The following is a 17,275-nucleotide window of genomic DNA, read 5'->3' as shown; positions in this document are numbered from 1 at the left end:
AGCAATGGGTGGAAACTAATCAAGGAAAGAAGCAACCTAGAACTAGGGAGAAATTTCCTGACAGTTAGAACAACTAATCAGTGGAACAACTTGCCTCCAGAAGTTGTGAATGTTCCAACCCTGAAAGTTTTTAAGAAAATGTTGGATAGTCACTTGTCTGAAGTGGTGTAGGGTTTCCTGCCTAGGCAGGGGGGTGGACAAGAAGATCTCCAAGGTCCCTTCCAACTCTGCTACTGTATTCTATTCTAATCTGGTTTTCTCTGCTGTAGCCCCTGCCAGATGGAATATTCTTCCTTCAGAGATCAGAATGGCCCCAACCCTGCTGGCCTTTCACAAGGCTTTAAAAACTTGGCTGTCTGTACCTGTGCCTGGGGCACAGAATTTGCTAAGGGCCCAATTTCTTGGCTTTATTGTTAACCAATTGTCTCAGCTGCTGTTTATGTTTATTTTTTGGGATGTTTCCCCTATTTTATTCTTAACTGCTTTAGCTGTTTCTGAATTTTAGAATTGTAAGCTGCCCAGAGTCACTAGGTTGAATTGGACAGCTACAGAAATTGAATGAATGAATGAATGAATAAATAAATAAATAAATAAATGAACATTCACAGTTCTCCCAGTATAATAGGTTAAACATATTGGCAAGCAATGTTATTATATGGTGAATACTTGTGCTTATAGAAAATGTGTCTCTTTTTTCTGGTCTTTATGTCATCTGTACCTGAATTTATTTCACTCATTCTAATTTACATCAGCAGCAACACCTCTTTATGGGTCTCTCAGGGAAAGCGGCCCAGAATTCTGGTTTTTCCTTCTGATGGATGCCCAATAAGAACAGTCATTAAGACACATGGAATAATGCATTGTGTCCACCTCGTTTCTCAGGTGAACAGCAACAAATTCTATTTGGAGATGAAATCAATAGAGAACTGTAGTGTGGTGGCCAAATTATGAAAGATAAACAGGAAGACGTCTATATTTTAAAGAATTTCTTGTTTTTTTGGCCTTTCAGCATTCTCTCTAGTATATCTCCTAATTTGAGAGATAGTTAACTTCTTTGGACTTATGTATCCAGAATAGTGAAGGCATATTTTGGGAGCTTTCACAAAATGGCTGGCTGGGGCGAGGGGCTTGTCCAATGATAAAGTAACCCCCAACCTGCGGGTGTCTAATCTTATGACATAGGATCTTATGACAACAGAGGGCAAGTTCGTGAAGTGATTTAGAAAGCCATCTAATACTAAAATATATTATTTATCCATGTATCCATTTTTAAAATATTTTTGCAGGAAGATGTGTATACTTCCAGACAAGGCACTGGGCTCTAAATTTTTTGTACTTTATTTTTCCATTAGATTTACTCTACAAAGTGGCCCCTTTGTCTATTTTCTTACCAACAACAAATCTCACTTAGTGCTCTCTCTGTGAGATTGGTTTTCTTGCAGATGTTTCATTACCTAATTAAGTAACACCATCAGTGCTAGAAGAAGGTGGGTTTTTCTCTCTCTTTTTAAAAGCCCCAATCCCTTCTAGTACTGATGATGTTACCTATTAGATAATGAAATCTGCATGAAAACCACAAAGCTTGGAGAGCACCAAGTAACAATAGCAATAGCAGTTAGACTTATATACCGCTTCATAGGGCTTTCAGCCCTCTCTAAGCGGTTTACAGAGTCAGCATATTGCCCCCAACAACAATCCGGGTCCTCATTTTACCCACCTCGGAAGGATGGAAGGCTGAGTCAACCCTGAGCTGGTGAGATTTGAACAGCCAAACTGCCAAATTAGCAGTCAGCTGAAGTAGCCTGCAGTACTGCACTCTAACCACTGCGCCACCTCGGCTCTACTATGTAAGCAAGTACCTACATAGTTCAACCCTGAGCTACAAATAGTCTCTTCTAATGGCAACAACACTTAGAAAGAGAGATTAAAAGACATCTTTGAGCTCCATAATTTTATCAGTCCTGCTTTGAGTGGACTGGTCCAAAGCCATCCAGGGGTCTTCCATGGTGAAAAGCAGGCTAAAAATCTACATCTAATCCAGGGGTGTCAAACTCACAGCCCGCGGACCAGTTGCATCATGTGCTGGTCCCACCCCCGCCCGGTTTAGCAAAGCGGAAAACAAGGTCATGATACATCAATGACACTGCCATGACAACCCGAGTTTGACACTTCCGATCTAATCCAATACTTCAACTGTTATACTTACCTCCTTAAGAAAATTATTCTTGAAAAATAATTCTTGAAAAATAACAAACCCGAAGATTGGTGCTTTGCTTCCCATTTAATGCTTGTTTAATTAAAACTATCCAAACCTCGGTAAAAATACAACCAGGTTGGTTCTAAAGGATGCCCTGGTGCTCAGAAGCATTACATGAAATTGCTGGATTGGAGCATCCTGACAATAACTACCCATTTGATCCTTTCAAAATCTGGCTGTATCAAAATTTAGAATGCCTATTTCTATGCAGAATTCCCTATTGAAGTGAACGATCGGGGTTACAATTTGGAGTATTTAACAACCAGGGACATAGTTTGGAACATCTACCTTCACTGAGAAGAGTAGTAGTGTTTCTTGGCTGATGATCCCCTTGGGCTTAAGCATTAGGTCTCCTTTCAGGAATAGCTCTAAGATACAGTTAGTTCTTGACTTAGAATAGTTCGTTTAGTGCCCATGCAGTTACAATGGCACTGAAAAAAGTGACTTATTATTACTTTTACACTTAGGACTGTTGTAGCATCCCCTGGGTCTTGTGATCAAAAGTTGGCCCCTTGGCAAATGATCCATATTTATGGTAGTTGTAGTGTCATAGAGTCATGTGATAATATTTTGCAACCTTCTGACAAGCAAAGTCAATGGGGAAGCCAGATTTGCTTAATGTCCACAAAATTCACTTAACAACTACAGTGATTCACTTAACAGCTATGGCAAGAAAGGTCAAAAAATGGTGCAAAACTCATTTAGCAATTGTCTTGCTTAGCAATGAAAATTTTGGGCTCAACTGTGGTCGTAAGTCGAGGACCACTTGTATTGGTTCAATTTGGATTCTTCTGGAGTGGTTTCCTAATTCCTATCCCAAAGTAATTCCTGGCTCTGGACTTCCAGTTACCATCCTGGGATGAATAAAAATCAATAAAACTAAAATGCTGGATTATTAATGATATGTTGCTTAATGGAGTAAGGGGTCAGCCATTCTGGAGGGGCTGCATGCATGATACAGTTGTCTCAGCTACACATTTTCCCAGTTTTAGTCACAAATTGATTTTGTGGACCTTATTTCATATTTAAGAGATCCTTAGAGAGGGTGCGCATAAGTGCACTAACATGCCTATCATCCCCGCCATTGTATTTTTATAATTATTCCTGTTTTTGTTTGACCAGTTACAATAAATAAATAAATAAATAAATAAATAAATAAATAAATAAATAAATAAATAAATAAATAAATAAATGTCTATTACTGAGTTTATAACATGGAGGTCTTACTTAGATTTTGTCCTGTCTTCTGTGATCTAGAGCCCCTCTCATTAAATGCTTCCTAGTTGTCAAATTGTATCTTCTTGCAACAAAGGCAGCCTACCTACATTAATCTATGGTTTGATAGTATCCTACCTTGAGTACCAGTGAACATTACAGGTATGCCTATCCTTATTGTCTTTAATTACTACAAAATGCAATCTTTAACATCTTAACCATCTGAAACATATGTCTATCAGTCATCCAGGTCTTGGTTGTCCCTGGTTGTGCTTTCTCAAAAGCCAACCGGACTTTGTACGTCGTTCCCCCCCCCCCTTCGAATATAGTTCACTTCTCATCCAAGAAGCTTCTTCAGTTCTTCATTATCTATCAAGCCATGCAAGAACTGAAGAAGTTACTTGGAGGAGAAGCGAAACCTCTTCAGGGGAAAAAAAAAGTCCAATTGCCTTTTTAAAAAGTGCCTTTGGGACATCTGAAACATATTGCACCAGTTTTGAAATAGATGCATTGGCCGCCCCTTTCTTTGGGACTCACATTCAAAATTTGGTTTTTGCCTGCAAATGTCTAAAAAGTTTAAATTTAAAGTACAGTAGGTCATGTATTTCCTTCTGCTAACCTACCTGGACATTAGGATCATCTTGGGAAAGCCCTTTATATGATTTTCGTTGCCTTCCAAAGTAAGATGGCTGGCAATTCTATTTCAGCATGCTCTCCCAAGGGAAATTCGCATGGTGCTTTCTTAGCTCTCCCTTCTGGTGACATGTAAAAATCTTTATTTTTAAACCCAAAGTCTTTTCTTTTGATATGATGTTATATTTTTCTTTTAGCCAAGAAAGGGCTGGTATTGCTTCCTTTACATGATTTTTTTTTTTTTTTGCTTTATGCATCTGTGGAATATTGTATTGCCAGCCACTCTAAAAACCTTCAAACTAATAGAGAGTAAGATAAATACAAGTAATAAACAAAGAAATAAACTCGGTTCTGCAATCAATTGCCATAATACTTCTCTTTGTTTCTGTGGTTATGGTGAAATGGCTTGGTGCCTTTTTTCTCCGGCTGCCAAGATCTCAGTGTAAGTAAATATGCTAATGGAACCATACAAAACATAACAAAGCAGCCCAACTAGGAGCAATCAAGCTATTAGAATGCTTTTATGTCTCTGATGCAGAAACACCAACAAAATCCACTGATAAAGGTTAGGAAAAGGAGTATTAATTAACTCAAAGACGATATTGTGTTAGCAATCAATGTGTAGCAATGTGAGGCCAATAAAGACCCAAAACAAAAGCTTTCCTAAAGATGTTCAAATTCCTAGAATCAACTACAAGGGAAACAAAATGGAGCAATAATTAAAATTCGACTCGATAGTCAAAATGCAAACCAGCTCTTGGACCAATTCATAAATTCTATCCAAGAAGTAAAACCTCAGATCCAGAATTTCCAAGATCTCTTGCAAGGCTTGTGATGACCCTATCAGAAAAGCAACAGTAGTGGATATTTCATTATTGTAATTCATTATCAGATGATGGTTTATTAGGAGTGTCTTAGTTGGTTTTTTTTTTGCAGGGGAGGGTATTTTTTTACATAAAGAGAAGCCAAGGAAAAAGTTTGGGTAAGATGAAATAACATGTCTGTGAGATTAGGGGAAATTGTCAAACACACAATAAAAATTTAGGTATCAAGGAAGAGAATATACTCAGAGTTGAACTGTGAGGTCCTTGGTGCTCTTTGAGCTTGGTTGTTTTCTTCCAGACATTTTATTCCCCAACTTGTTAATAGTAGTGCTAGGAAGGAGTGGAGATTGCTTTCCATTTATACACAAATGATTTGTCCTGTTGGTGTTAGTGGGAGTGTTGTTTTCTTCTTGGATTAACACCAAGATAAACACTGGGCCAACAATCAAGAAGTAAACAACAGCCTAATCAAGGAACCACCCAGAGTATTCCCACTACCACTGACAGAGCTAGCTACTTTAAGATTGAAAAGAGCCCCAAAGACACACACAAACACAGGTATGTTCAGTTTACAGTTTGTAAATTGTATGTGAGACATCTGTGCTAGTAACCTTGTGACTGCTAAAACAGGAGATTATCTTAGAAAAACCGGTAACTACTGTAGCTTTTCAGGGATTCCACAATGGGCAACTGCCTGTTGCAGTAGCATCTTAAAGTGAGGGTCAAAAATGGAATAACAGAATTGGAACAAACCTTGGAGGCCTTCAAGTGGTTAAAATACAATATTGCAGGCTAATTCTGCTGACTGCTAGGAGTTCAATCTTAATCAGCCCAAGGTTGACTCAGACTTCCATCCTTCTGATATTGGGAAAATGAGGACCCAGATTATTGGGGGAAAGATTCTGACATTGTAAATTGCCAAGCAAATGCTGTCAAGCGCTATGGGGTAGTATTTAAGTCTAAGTGCTATTGCTTTTAAGATTGCTATGTTTTTTAATATTGACATAAATTTCCCAGTGCGAATTATTTCAAAAATTATCGTAACCTTCTTCCCGCTAGGTATATCTACCAGAAAATTATTGTGTATTAAAGAGAAATCAATACTTTTGTTATCAGCAATCTTCATAAAGAAATGGTTAAATAGGTTGTAGGCTAGATTCGAGAAAACATCCTTGAAGAAAGCAACCACAATCACACCCCCTATTTATGCCAAGAAACATTTTTTTCCCCTGCCAATTACTTCCTCTCATGTTCTCGATTGTAAAATCAGTTCTTTCTTCCCAGAAATTAAAAAGTCAGGCATACTCTAGTACAGGCAGTCCTTGATTTACAACTACAATTGAGCCCAAATTTGTGTCGCTAAGTGAAACATTGCCCATTGCCATTGCCTAAGTGAATTTTGCCCATTTTGTGACCTTTCTTGCCACAGTTGTTAAATGAATCACTGCAGCTGTTAACTGAGTAAGACAGTTGTTAAGAGAGTCTGGCTTCCCCATTGCCTTTGCTTCTCAGAAGGTCGCAAAAAGGGGATCACATAACCCAGGGACACTGCAGCCATCATAAATACATTCCAGTTGTCAAGTGTCCAAATTTTGATCATGCGACCATGGGGATGCTGTAACGGTCATAAGTGTGAAAAGTGATCATAAGTCACTTTTTTACAATGCTGTTGTAACTTTAAACAGTCACTAAATGAACTGTTGTAAGTTGAGGACTACCTGTATAGAGTTTGGGCAAATACCGGAAAGTATTTTGAAAGCAAGCTTAGGAGACTGGGGGCAGAATGAAGGAATCACATATGGAAAAAGAAATATTTGGTGCAATTAGAGATTATGCTTCACTTATTATGTTGCAGAGATATTAAGAAAGGTACGAGTATGGCATTATTGCATGTACAGTATCTGCAAACCCTCAGTAGCTTATCAGACAGAAGAAGAAGAAGAAAGAAAGAACTCAAATGGAAGTACAATCAAAGGAACTAAGCAAAGAGAGCTGAAAGATTTGCTTAGATACTACACTGTTCCAATTTTCCCAACTTGCTTTTAAGACAAGATACAAAGCCTTGGCAATAAGCAAAATTCTAGAGCTAGTTATATTGGACATTTGTTCAGTCTTCAGGACCATTAGGAGGGACTCTGCCCTCATTTTTCACAATGTTCAGACTAACCAGAATAATCAGGTGGAGCCTGATGGAATTCTCAGTTCTTTCTCCAAGGGGAGATTCATCAAGAATTCTCAGAAATCGCAAGAATTCTAATTGTCCCCTCTCTTTTTTTACATATGTGTCTACAGTAATTATCTCAAGGATGGAGTGTGTGTGTGTGTGTGTGTGTGTGTGTGAGAGAGAGAGAGAGAGAGAGAGAGAGAGAGAGAGAATGAGAGAGAATATAAAGAGAGGCAGAAAGAGACTATGGAGAGACTATGGAGAGAGAGAGAGAGAAAGATAGAGAGAAAGAAAGAGAAAGAGGCTATGAAGAGAGAGAGAAAGAGAGAGAGAGAGAGACTATGGAGAGAGAGTCTATGTAAAGAGAGAGAGAGAAGGAAAGAGAGAGAGAGAGACTATGCATATTAGAATTCTATTTTCTTGTGCAAGTCCCTATCCACTATTTCTCGGGATATCTAAAGCACATGGAGATAAGAAACACATTTGTTCTCTTGTCTTTCTGAATTTATGCTTCCTGAATCAGCTGCAACTACTGCCTGCATGTCATCCCCAAGCAACATTTCAGTCGTCAGTGAGTATTTCACAGTGGTTAATTCTCAACAATGCAAACAAACAAAAAATCTTTCAGATTTGATACCCAGAAGCTTTCTTGTGCTTTAAAACTTGCATAAACCATTCACAAACCATCAATATCCAACTCATAGCTTCCTCCCAAAAGAATACAACATCAAATGGTGAATTAAAGTCCATTTCTACTTGTAAAGGCCTTAAAGACAACTATAAGGCAATTAAAAATCTGTTTTGTCAGATTGTATCAGGACCACTATATCTTTTTAACTTTCATGAGTTCCAATCAAGGACCCTAGAATTTTCATCCTGGTAGGGAGAATTCTGTTTCCGGACTCTAAATTTCCACAGTGAGCTACAGTTGTCAGGATTCCTTGGAAAGAAGACCTAACTAACTGCTAAGTTAATCTAGTTGCATAGTTGTGTCCTTGGAGAACACCATGGCAACCATTGCTGCTGCTATAAAGGGAAAAACTCAATACTGTAATGTATAAAAGAGGAGTTTATCACAGAAGGATATTCCAATTTTGGCATTAACATCTACAAATACCCGGAACAATTAAAGCATCAATGATGCTGTTTGTGTCTCACTTTGGATGGTTCCCAGGATCTTGAATCTGCAAAATGGGTGCCACTCAGTTACACAGGCAATGAGTGTGGCACAATTTGCCCACAAGCTGAGATCCTATCTGAATTCTGGATTGACTATTATCCATTTCTCCAGAGCAGCATCACTGTCTGCATCTGCTTGGCAAACCCAACAGACTGCCAAATATCTCTATCCCATACTATCCATGTATGAACAGCCCTTTTCAAACTGTTTTACACTCTAGGAGTGTTGGAACTACAATGGCTTCAATTCCCAGCCATGTTTGGAGAAGGCTGTTCTGCAACTTGCATCTTTTTCTCATACCTTCCCTAAAACTTCCTCGGTTGGTTTAAGGCGAAACTTACCTGGTCCGTTTCTGTGAATGTGCTTTGCTCATCATCTTCAATGTCCGACTCCCCCATAGCAATGGGGACACAAATGGACATGTTTGGGTTGGTCATAAAGTCATTACTGTGGTCATCAGACCCCCGATTCCCGGCTTTGTTGATGGCAGCCCTGGCATTGCTGGTGTGGTTCTCCTTCTGGTTCTGCTCTTCTTTGACAAACTCATTAGCCGTGTGGTTGTTGACACAGTTGTGCATGACGGGTTGGTTGTGGGTCACAAGCTTCATCATGGCTTTCTTTTCAGCCGTTGCTTTTGGCTGTCGAAGGACCCTACAGCAGAAATTCCACATGGAACGCTTGAGATACTTTAGCCCCTTATTGATGCGGGCAAAGGCCAGCTGCAGATTGTTCATCTCGCCATCTTCATCTGGTGCAGAAAGATTGTCAGCACTAAATGAGCTCAACAGTAAGGCAAGAAACAGGTTCAGCACCTGAAATGCAATAAAATATTAAGAAATATTATCTGAATTTTCTCCTGCATTCTGTTGTTATGTTTGGATGAATACAGGTAGCCCTCAACTTACAACAGTTTGTTGAGTGATCATTTGAAGTTACAACATCAGTGAACAAAGTGACTTAGGCCTGTGACCATTGCAGCATCCCCAAGGTCACGTAGTCAAAATTCAGACACTTGGCAACTGAGTCATATTTATGAGGGTTGCAGAGTCCCAGGATTATGCGATAATCTTCCAACAAGCAAAGTCAATGGGGAAGCCAGATTCACTTAACAACTGGGTGACTAAATTATGAACTGCATCCATAATGCTATGAGCATGACCCTAGCATGCATGCGCGCACAACCACCGCTCCCCCAAGTTTTTTGTGTGCTTTTTTCACCCTCTTCAGGCTCCAGAGGCTTTATAAGAGCTTGGGGAGGGCAAAAACAGCCTCCCCTGCCCCCCCGGAGGCCCTCCAGAGGCTTCAGGAGCTTCCTTGAAGCCTCCGGAGTGCAAAAAAACGGCCCTATGAGCAAACTGAAAGGCCAATTTTAGCCCTCTGGAGCCTTCAGGAGGCTTCCCTGAAGGCTCCAGAGGGCAAAAAATGACCCTATGAGCAAACTAGAAGTTAATATAATAGCAGAGTTGGAAGGGACCTTGGAGGTCTTCTAGTCCAACCTCCTGCCTAGGCTGGAAACCCTATATCGTTTCAGACAAATGGCTATCCAACATCTTCTTAAAGACTTCCAGTGTTGGGGCATTCACAATTTCCGAAGACAAGCTGATCCACTGATTAATTGTTCTAACTGTCAGGAAATTTCTCCTCAGTTCTAAGTTGCTTCTCTCTTTGCTTAGTTTCCACCCATTGCTTCTTCTACTGCCCTTGGGTGCTTTGGAGAATAGTTTGACTCCATCTTCTTTGTAGCAACCACTGAGATATTGGAACACTGCTATCACGTCTCCCCTAGTCCTTCTTTTCATTAAACTAGACATACCCAGTGCCTGCAACTGTTCTTCATATATTTTAGTCTCCAGGCCCCTAATCATCCTTGTTGCTCCTCTCTGCATTCTTTCTAGAGTCTCAACATCTTTTCTACATCATAGCGACCAAAATTGAATGCAGTATTCCAAGTGTGGCCTTACCAAGGCATTATAAAGTGGTATTAACACTTCACGTGATTTTGATTCTATCCCTCTGTTTATGCAGCCTAGAACCGTGTTGGCTTTTTTGGCAGCTGCTGCACAGTGCTGGCTCATATTTAAATGGTTGTCCACTAGGATTCCAAGATCCCTCTCACAGTTACTACTGTTGAGCAAGGTACCACCTATACTGTACCTGTGCATTTCGTTTTTCTTGCCTAAATGTAGAACCTTGCTTTTTTCACCATTGAATTTTATTTGGTTAGATAGTGCCCAATGTTCAAGTTTGACAAGATCCTTCTGTATCTTAAACCTATCTTCTGGAGTGTTGGCTATTCCTGCCATCTTGGTGTCATCTGCAAATTTGATGAGTTCCCCATTTATTCCCTCATCCAAATCATTGATGAAGATGTTGAAGAGTACTGGGCCTAAAACAGAGCCTTGGGGTACTCCACTACATACTTCCCTCCATGTAGATGCAGTTCCATTGAGGACTACATGTTGAGTGTGGTTGATCAGCCAGTTATGAATCCATCTGGTGGTGATGCTGTCCAACCCACATTCTTCTACTTTATCTAGTAGTAGGTTATGGTCTACCTTATCAAATGCCTTACTGAAGTCCAAGTAAACTATATCTACGGCATTCCTCTGGTCCACTAATTTTGTCACTTTTTCGAAGAATGCAATAAGATTAGTATGGCATGAAGTGACTTCCAGTTTGTCCATAGGGCCGTTTTTCATCCTCTGGAGTAGTCAAGTGCTTTCAGGGGCTTCCCTAAAGGCTCCAAAGGGCAAAAAATGACTTCCAGTTTTTCATGGAGGGAAGCCTCCGGGGGGCAAAAAATAGCCTCAAAAGAAAGCCAAAGTGTGCCATGACAAATGGTTCCATGTGCCACCTGTGGCAAGCATGCCATAGGTTCGCCATCACAGCTCTATTCTATTCAGTATATATAATACAGGATTCTATTGAAATATCTCCAAAAGATTATTGTCCATCCTCTGCTTAATAATTTCAATAATGAAGAGCCCATCCCATATATACATTCTCATTGTTTTGGAATGGGAAACAAAAAAGTTGAATCTCTGTGTGATTCAGCTAAACCATTTTTCTTTTCAGACATGGAGTTACATAATTTTTAATAAATTTTATTAAATGTGTTCATTTTATTAAACATATTTTAAAAATAAAAATAAAAACCAATGCAAAGTACAGTGATATAAAGTAAGAAGCATAAAAAAAGAAAAATCAATGATAAAGCTACAAGACCAAGAAAGGGAAAAAAAGTAAAAGAAAAATAGAAAAGAAAGAAAAAAGATACAAAGCAGCTGCTTTGGATCTACTTTACAGCTGGTACAAATAGAATTTTATGTTTACCTCTTATGTTATGGTTACGGGTAGTCCTCAACTTACAGTTATTTGTTTAATGACTGTTTAAAAGTACAACAACACTGAAAAAAGTGTTTTTCACACTTAATGATCATTGTAACATCCCACAGTCACATGACCAAAGTTTGGGTGCTTGGCAATTGGTTCATAGATATGATGGTTGCAATGTCCCAGGGTCATGTGATCATTTTTTGCAATGGGAAGCTGATTCACACAAGATCCTAATTAGTAACTTAACACATGCAATGATTCACTTAACAACTATGGCAAAAAAAAGTCATAAAATGAAGCAAAATTCACTTAACAACTGTCTTGCTTAGCAACAGAAATGTTGGGCTCAATTGTGGTAGTAAGTTAGCAATGATCTGTAGAACCTAACTCTCTTCTATCTGTAATCTATCCTGTCTAAAACAATAAATCACAAGTTCATTTTTTTTCTGTTTCATACAAAAAGTCTATATTATAAGGGATTTCCAGTCACAGTAAAAATAGGTATTGACTTTTCTCTGATCAAATAAATCAATTTAGCCATCTCAGCAAGTTCCATCATCTTTACAAATCATTACTTTATTGTGAACAGTGCTGAATTTTTCTGTCAATTTATACAATAATTTTGCTGCAGTTATCTTGTAGAAAAACAAAGTTCCATAAATTTTTGATAATTGTTTGTCCATCAACCTCAGAATTTCATAGCTTTTTAAGTTCCTATCCTTTGGAACACACAAAAAATGTCCCTTCTTGTTCTTCACATTTCCTACATACTTTGATGGATCTTTATACATTCCAGACAATTTCTCTAGTGACATATACCAATGGAATATAATTTTATCAAAATTTTCTTTTGGATTATAACATAGGATAAATTATAATCCTTTCAGCCACATATTTCCAATCCGTATATCATACCTAAAATTTTAATTTGTGTTAACATACTTTACTTTATTCTTCTGTTTCAAATTTCAATAAAGGTTTACGCATTATAGTACTTACATCTTCATAATTTACACACCATTCTATTTCAAATTTATTTTTACAATGTTCAAAAAACATAAATTCTTTTCTCTACTTTAAATTTTTCTCATGCTGTAATGTAAATAAGAGAACAGTTGACAACTATATCAATATTCACCTGAAGGACTGTAAGCTCACAGTTGCTTCTATCCAATCCAATAGCAAGCTGGAGACTGGAGGAACTGAATACAGGTAGTCCTCAATTTACAACAGTTTATTTAGTGACTTATGAGTGTTTTTACACTCATGACTGTTGCGACATCCCCATGGATACGTGATCAAAATTCGGACTCTTGACAACTGACTCATATTTATGACAGTTGCAGTGTCACTCTCCTCAATCCTCTCACTATGTACTAAGTTCTCTACTCCAGGGATCTCCAACCGTGGCAACTTCACTGGCTGAGGAACTCTGGGTGTCCATAAGTCTTAAAGTTGCCAATACTGCTCTACTCAGTATTTCAGGAACCAAAACGAACAAGAGATGAGACAGTCGGCATCTCTATTTTGTTCTTTTTTTATATCTTATAGGATTTTACTAGATGTCCATGAAAGCACATTATTTGTGCTTTCTGTAAAATGTAAATCGATATTATCCATTTTACAAAATTACCTTCAAAAATCACAGTTATCACAGCTTAACAGCTCAAATTGTCAAAGGCCTTCTCTGCATCTAAGAAAATCAATATGGCTTGCTTTTCATTATGAGAAATATTAGAACATTTCTAATATCTGTCTTTTAGGTAAAAATCCACACTGATCCTCATGAATAAACTCTTGCAAAATTATTTTCAGTCTACCAGCTAGACTCATTGGAAATTGTAGTCATTATTCAATAATGATAATGATCTTGTTCTTCTTTAGATATTAATGCTATACAGATAGTCCTCGACTTACAACTCCAATTGAGTCAAAATTTCTGTTGCTAAGTGAGACATTTACTAAATGAATTCTGCCCCATTTTACAACCTTTCTATGCCACAGCTGTTAAAAGAAACAGCTTGTGGTTGTTAAGTTAGTAACATGGTTGTTAACTGAATATGGCTTCCCCACTGCTTGTCAGAAGGTCGCAAAAGGAGTTCACATAACCCCAGGACACTGCACGGTCATAAACAGATGCCTATTGCCAAGAGTCCGAATTTTGATCTTCCAGATCTTGTTGCAATCGGTATACTGCAATGGGGCTGGGAGTCCACCACATGCACATGCGCAGCACGGGCACAGTGCATGCATGCATACCCACCGCCCAGGACACTCCAGCTGCTCGGTGGAGTGTTGAGCAGGTGCCGTAAGCTCCATGCATGTGTACAAATGCGGCTTAAATAGCGGTAAGGAGAGCGGGCGGATGGGCCCTCCGGAGCACCATACCGGAATGGTACCTGGTGCTCCTAGCAGACACCGGGGCATACCAGTTGTATCCCACCATTGGACCACAGGGATGCTGTAACGGTTGAGTGAAAAACAGTCATGTCACTTTTTTCAGTGCTGTTGTAACTTCAAATGATCATTAAACGAACTGTTGTATGTCAAGGACTATCTTTAGCAGCCTCTTTCCTATTATCTGCAATACAGTGAATTAAGTTTTGGAGCAGCATTTTAATACAAGACTGAGACTTATAATACAAGTGGTTCTCAACATGTGACCACAAATAAGCCCAGAATTACAGTATAATAAATCATCGTGATCATTAAATCAAGTGCCCAGTGACTTCCTCGATGACTGCAATTCTGGCAACTGTTCCCTGTTTTGGTTATTAAGCAACTGCACAAATCGTTAAATGAAATGCGGGATTACTCAAGTGCTGAGGGAGACCTTGAGAGCAGAATGGGACAACTCACCATGGCCAACTCTCCACAGGACAATTTAATAATTCAATTTAATTATTTTAACAAAATAGTCATTCCCATCTCATTCTGTCCCTCCTTTGGCATCCTTCCTTTAATGATTCTAGTCCACCATTTCTTTGATATTAATGTTCCACAGTGGGTTGTCCCAGAGCAAGTTGGCCACGGGGAATTGTCATAGATCCCCTTGACAGGCCCCTTCAAGACCCAGCATGCACCAAATCCCCACCGCAGTATACCCTTCCCAGTAAAGATGTGGCCTTAATAGTATTGCATAAAAAGATCAGGCATGGTCACATAATGACCCACTTAATGACCACCAAAACTTACAACCATAATTGCAAGTTCCGTTATATAAGTCCAGGACTACCTGTACAGAGGAATAGAGATTATGAACATACCTATAGTAATAAATTTGTGAAGCTATAAAAGAGACTAAACTACCTTAGCATCAAGCTGTCTAATGAGACAAAGCTTTTGAAGGATGAACTGGATGATTGTACTATATGCAATTTATTTTGAAAACTTTTTACACTAATGAGCAGAGTTAAAAGACAAGTTTCAAACGATGTCACAAACTTGAATGTAATCAATCTTTGGAGAGAGACACTGAGAGAAAATTTACCTTTTTTTTTCTTCATTTTATTAAGCATTTATAGGCCGCCCTTTTCCCTGAGGGGACTCAGGGCGGCTTACAATAATGGGGGGGGGGGGGGAGTGCAGGACAAAACACAAAAAGAAAATGTGAGTAAAAATAATTAGCAGTAAAAACCCAACATTCATTCAACATTCGGGAGGGGCGAGAGTATCCCCAGGCCTGACGGGATAGCCAGATCTTGAGGGCTGTGCGGAAGGCCTGGACGGTGGTGAGGGTGCGGATCTCCACGGGGAGATTGTTCCATAGCGTCGGAGCTGCAACTGAGAAGGCTCTCCTCCACGTAGTCGCCAGTCGGCACTGACTGGCGGATGGAATTCGGAGGAGGCCTACTCTATGCGATCTGATGGGACGGAGGGAGGTAATCGGCAGAAGGCGGTCTCTCAAATAGCCAGATCCACTACCATGGAGCGCTTTATGAATGGTAAGTAGGACCTTGAAGTGCACCCAGAGATCAACAGGTAGCCAGCGCAGCTCACGGAGGATCGGTGTTATAATTATAATCACTCGCGCGGCTGCATTTTGGACTAGCTGAAGTCGCCGGATGCTCTTCAAGGGCAGCCCCATGTAGAGCACGTTGCAGTATTCCAGCCTAGAGATCACAAGGGCTCGAGTGACTGTTGTGAGGGCCTCCCGGTTCAGGTAGGGCCGCAACTGGCGCACCAGGCGAACCTGGGCAAATGCCCCCCTGGTCACAGCTGACAAGTGATGGTCGAAACTCAGCTGTGGGTCCAGGAGGACTCCCAAGTTGCGGACCCTGTCTGAGGGGTATAAATTTTGGCCCCCCAGCCTGAGTGATGGAACGTCGGCCAAATTGTTGGGAGGAAAACACAACAGCCACTCGGTCTTGTCCGGGTTGAGTACCAGTTTGTTAGCTCTCATCCAGTCTTTAACAGCCTCAAGACCCCGGTTCATCACGTCCACCGCTTCATTGAGTTGGCACGGGGCGGACAGATACAACTGTGTATCGTCCGCGTATTGATGGTATTTTATCCCGTGCCTCCGAATGATCTCGCCCAGCGGTTTCATGTATATGTTAAACAGCAGGGGGGATAAGACCGAACCCTGCGGCACCCCATAAGTTAGGGGCCTCGGGGACGATCTCTGCCCTCCCACCGACACCGACTGCGACCTGTCCGAGAGGTAGGAAGCCCCGATGCGAAAAACACAGAGATCGGTGCGCTTCGGGCTGCTGCTGCGACGTCCAGGGAGGATAAACCAAGCCGTGCGCCTCTCCCAGCTGCTTTCGCGGCTTCCTGGAGCGCCAAGAACCTTCGCGCTCTTCTCCACACTCTCCTCGGCTCCTCACGACTGCAATAGATGTCCAGAAGCGGCAGGGGCTATCGAGCTAGAAATCCAATCCCCATTAGCCCCAAAAGCCGCTTCTGGACATCTATTGCAGTCGTGAGGAGCGGAGAAGAGCGCGAAGGTTCTTGGCGCTCCAGGAAGCCCCGAAAGCAGCTGGGAGATCTTTTTCCACATATAAAGCGCACCGGGTTATAAGCCGCACTGCCGGTTTTGGATCAAATTTTAGGATTTTCAGTGCGGCTTATAGTCGTGAAAATACGGTACACAAAAATGTCAACTTATGACCATTTTTCACAATTACGACTCTTGCTCCATGATCCTGTGATCAAAATTCAGACATTTGGCAAGTGGCTCATATTTATGATGGTTGTAGTATCCTAAGTTCATGTGATCACTTTTTGTGACCTTCTGACAAGCAAAGTCAACAAGGAAGCCAGATTCACTTAACAACTGTATTCCTAACTTAACAACTGTAGTGATTCATTTAACAATTGTAGCAAGAAAGGTCATAAATGAGGCAGAATTCACTTAGCAAATGTTTCACTTAATAACAAACATTTTGAGCTCATTTGCAAATTGAGGACTGCCTGTACTATAGTTCACGCTCTGCCCAAATTCTAGCCCACTGAACCCCTCTTAGTCCCTCCCATAGGGGAAATTAAAAACATTTTAGGGTGCCTTGGCCTATGGCAAAAGATCAGCCATTGGGGCAGCACCTTGCTTTTTTCAATGTGGTGCATTTATTCTTACTATGCAGACTTAATGAAAGTGCTTCTAAAATTAGGAACTTTAAAAAGAGAGAGAGAGAGAGAGAGAAAGGGAGAGTGGGAAAGAGGTA

At 40.2% G+C, this 17,275-nt stretch overlaps 1 protein-coding gene across 1 annotated transcript in view; it reads right to left on the bottom strand.

The window, feature by feature from the left end:
• The window catches only part of LOC116521105 (sodium channel protein type 5 subunit alpha-like), a 286,693-nt gene that overhangs the window by 117,328 nt on the left and 152,090 nt on the right, over positions 1-17,275 (bottom strand). The window contains exons 15-16 of the mRNA XM_032235761.1: positions 8,615-9,085; positions 1,051-1,059 (exon numbers count right to left, since the gene is read on the bottom strand). Coding sequence (XP_032091652.1) covers positions 1,051-1,059; positions 8,615-9,085 — 480 coding nt within the window. The remainder of the gene's footprint in view (positions 1-1,050; positions 1,060-8,614; positions 9,086-17,275) is intronic.

The sequence above is a fragment of the Thamnophis elegans genome, chromosome Z, assembly GCF_009769535.1.
Source record: "Thamnophis elegans isolate rThaEle1 chromosome Z, rThaEle1.pri, whole genome shotgun sequence".
NCBI classification, from domain to species: domain Eukaryota; kingdom Metazoa; phylum Chordata; class Lepidosauria; order Squamata; family Colubridae; genus Thamnophis; species Thamnophis elegans.
This window is presented reverse-complemented; position numbering and strand designations above follow the sequence as displayed.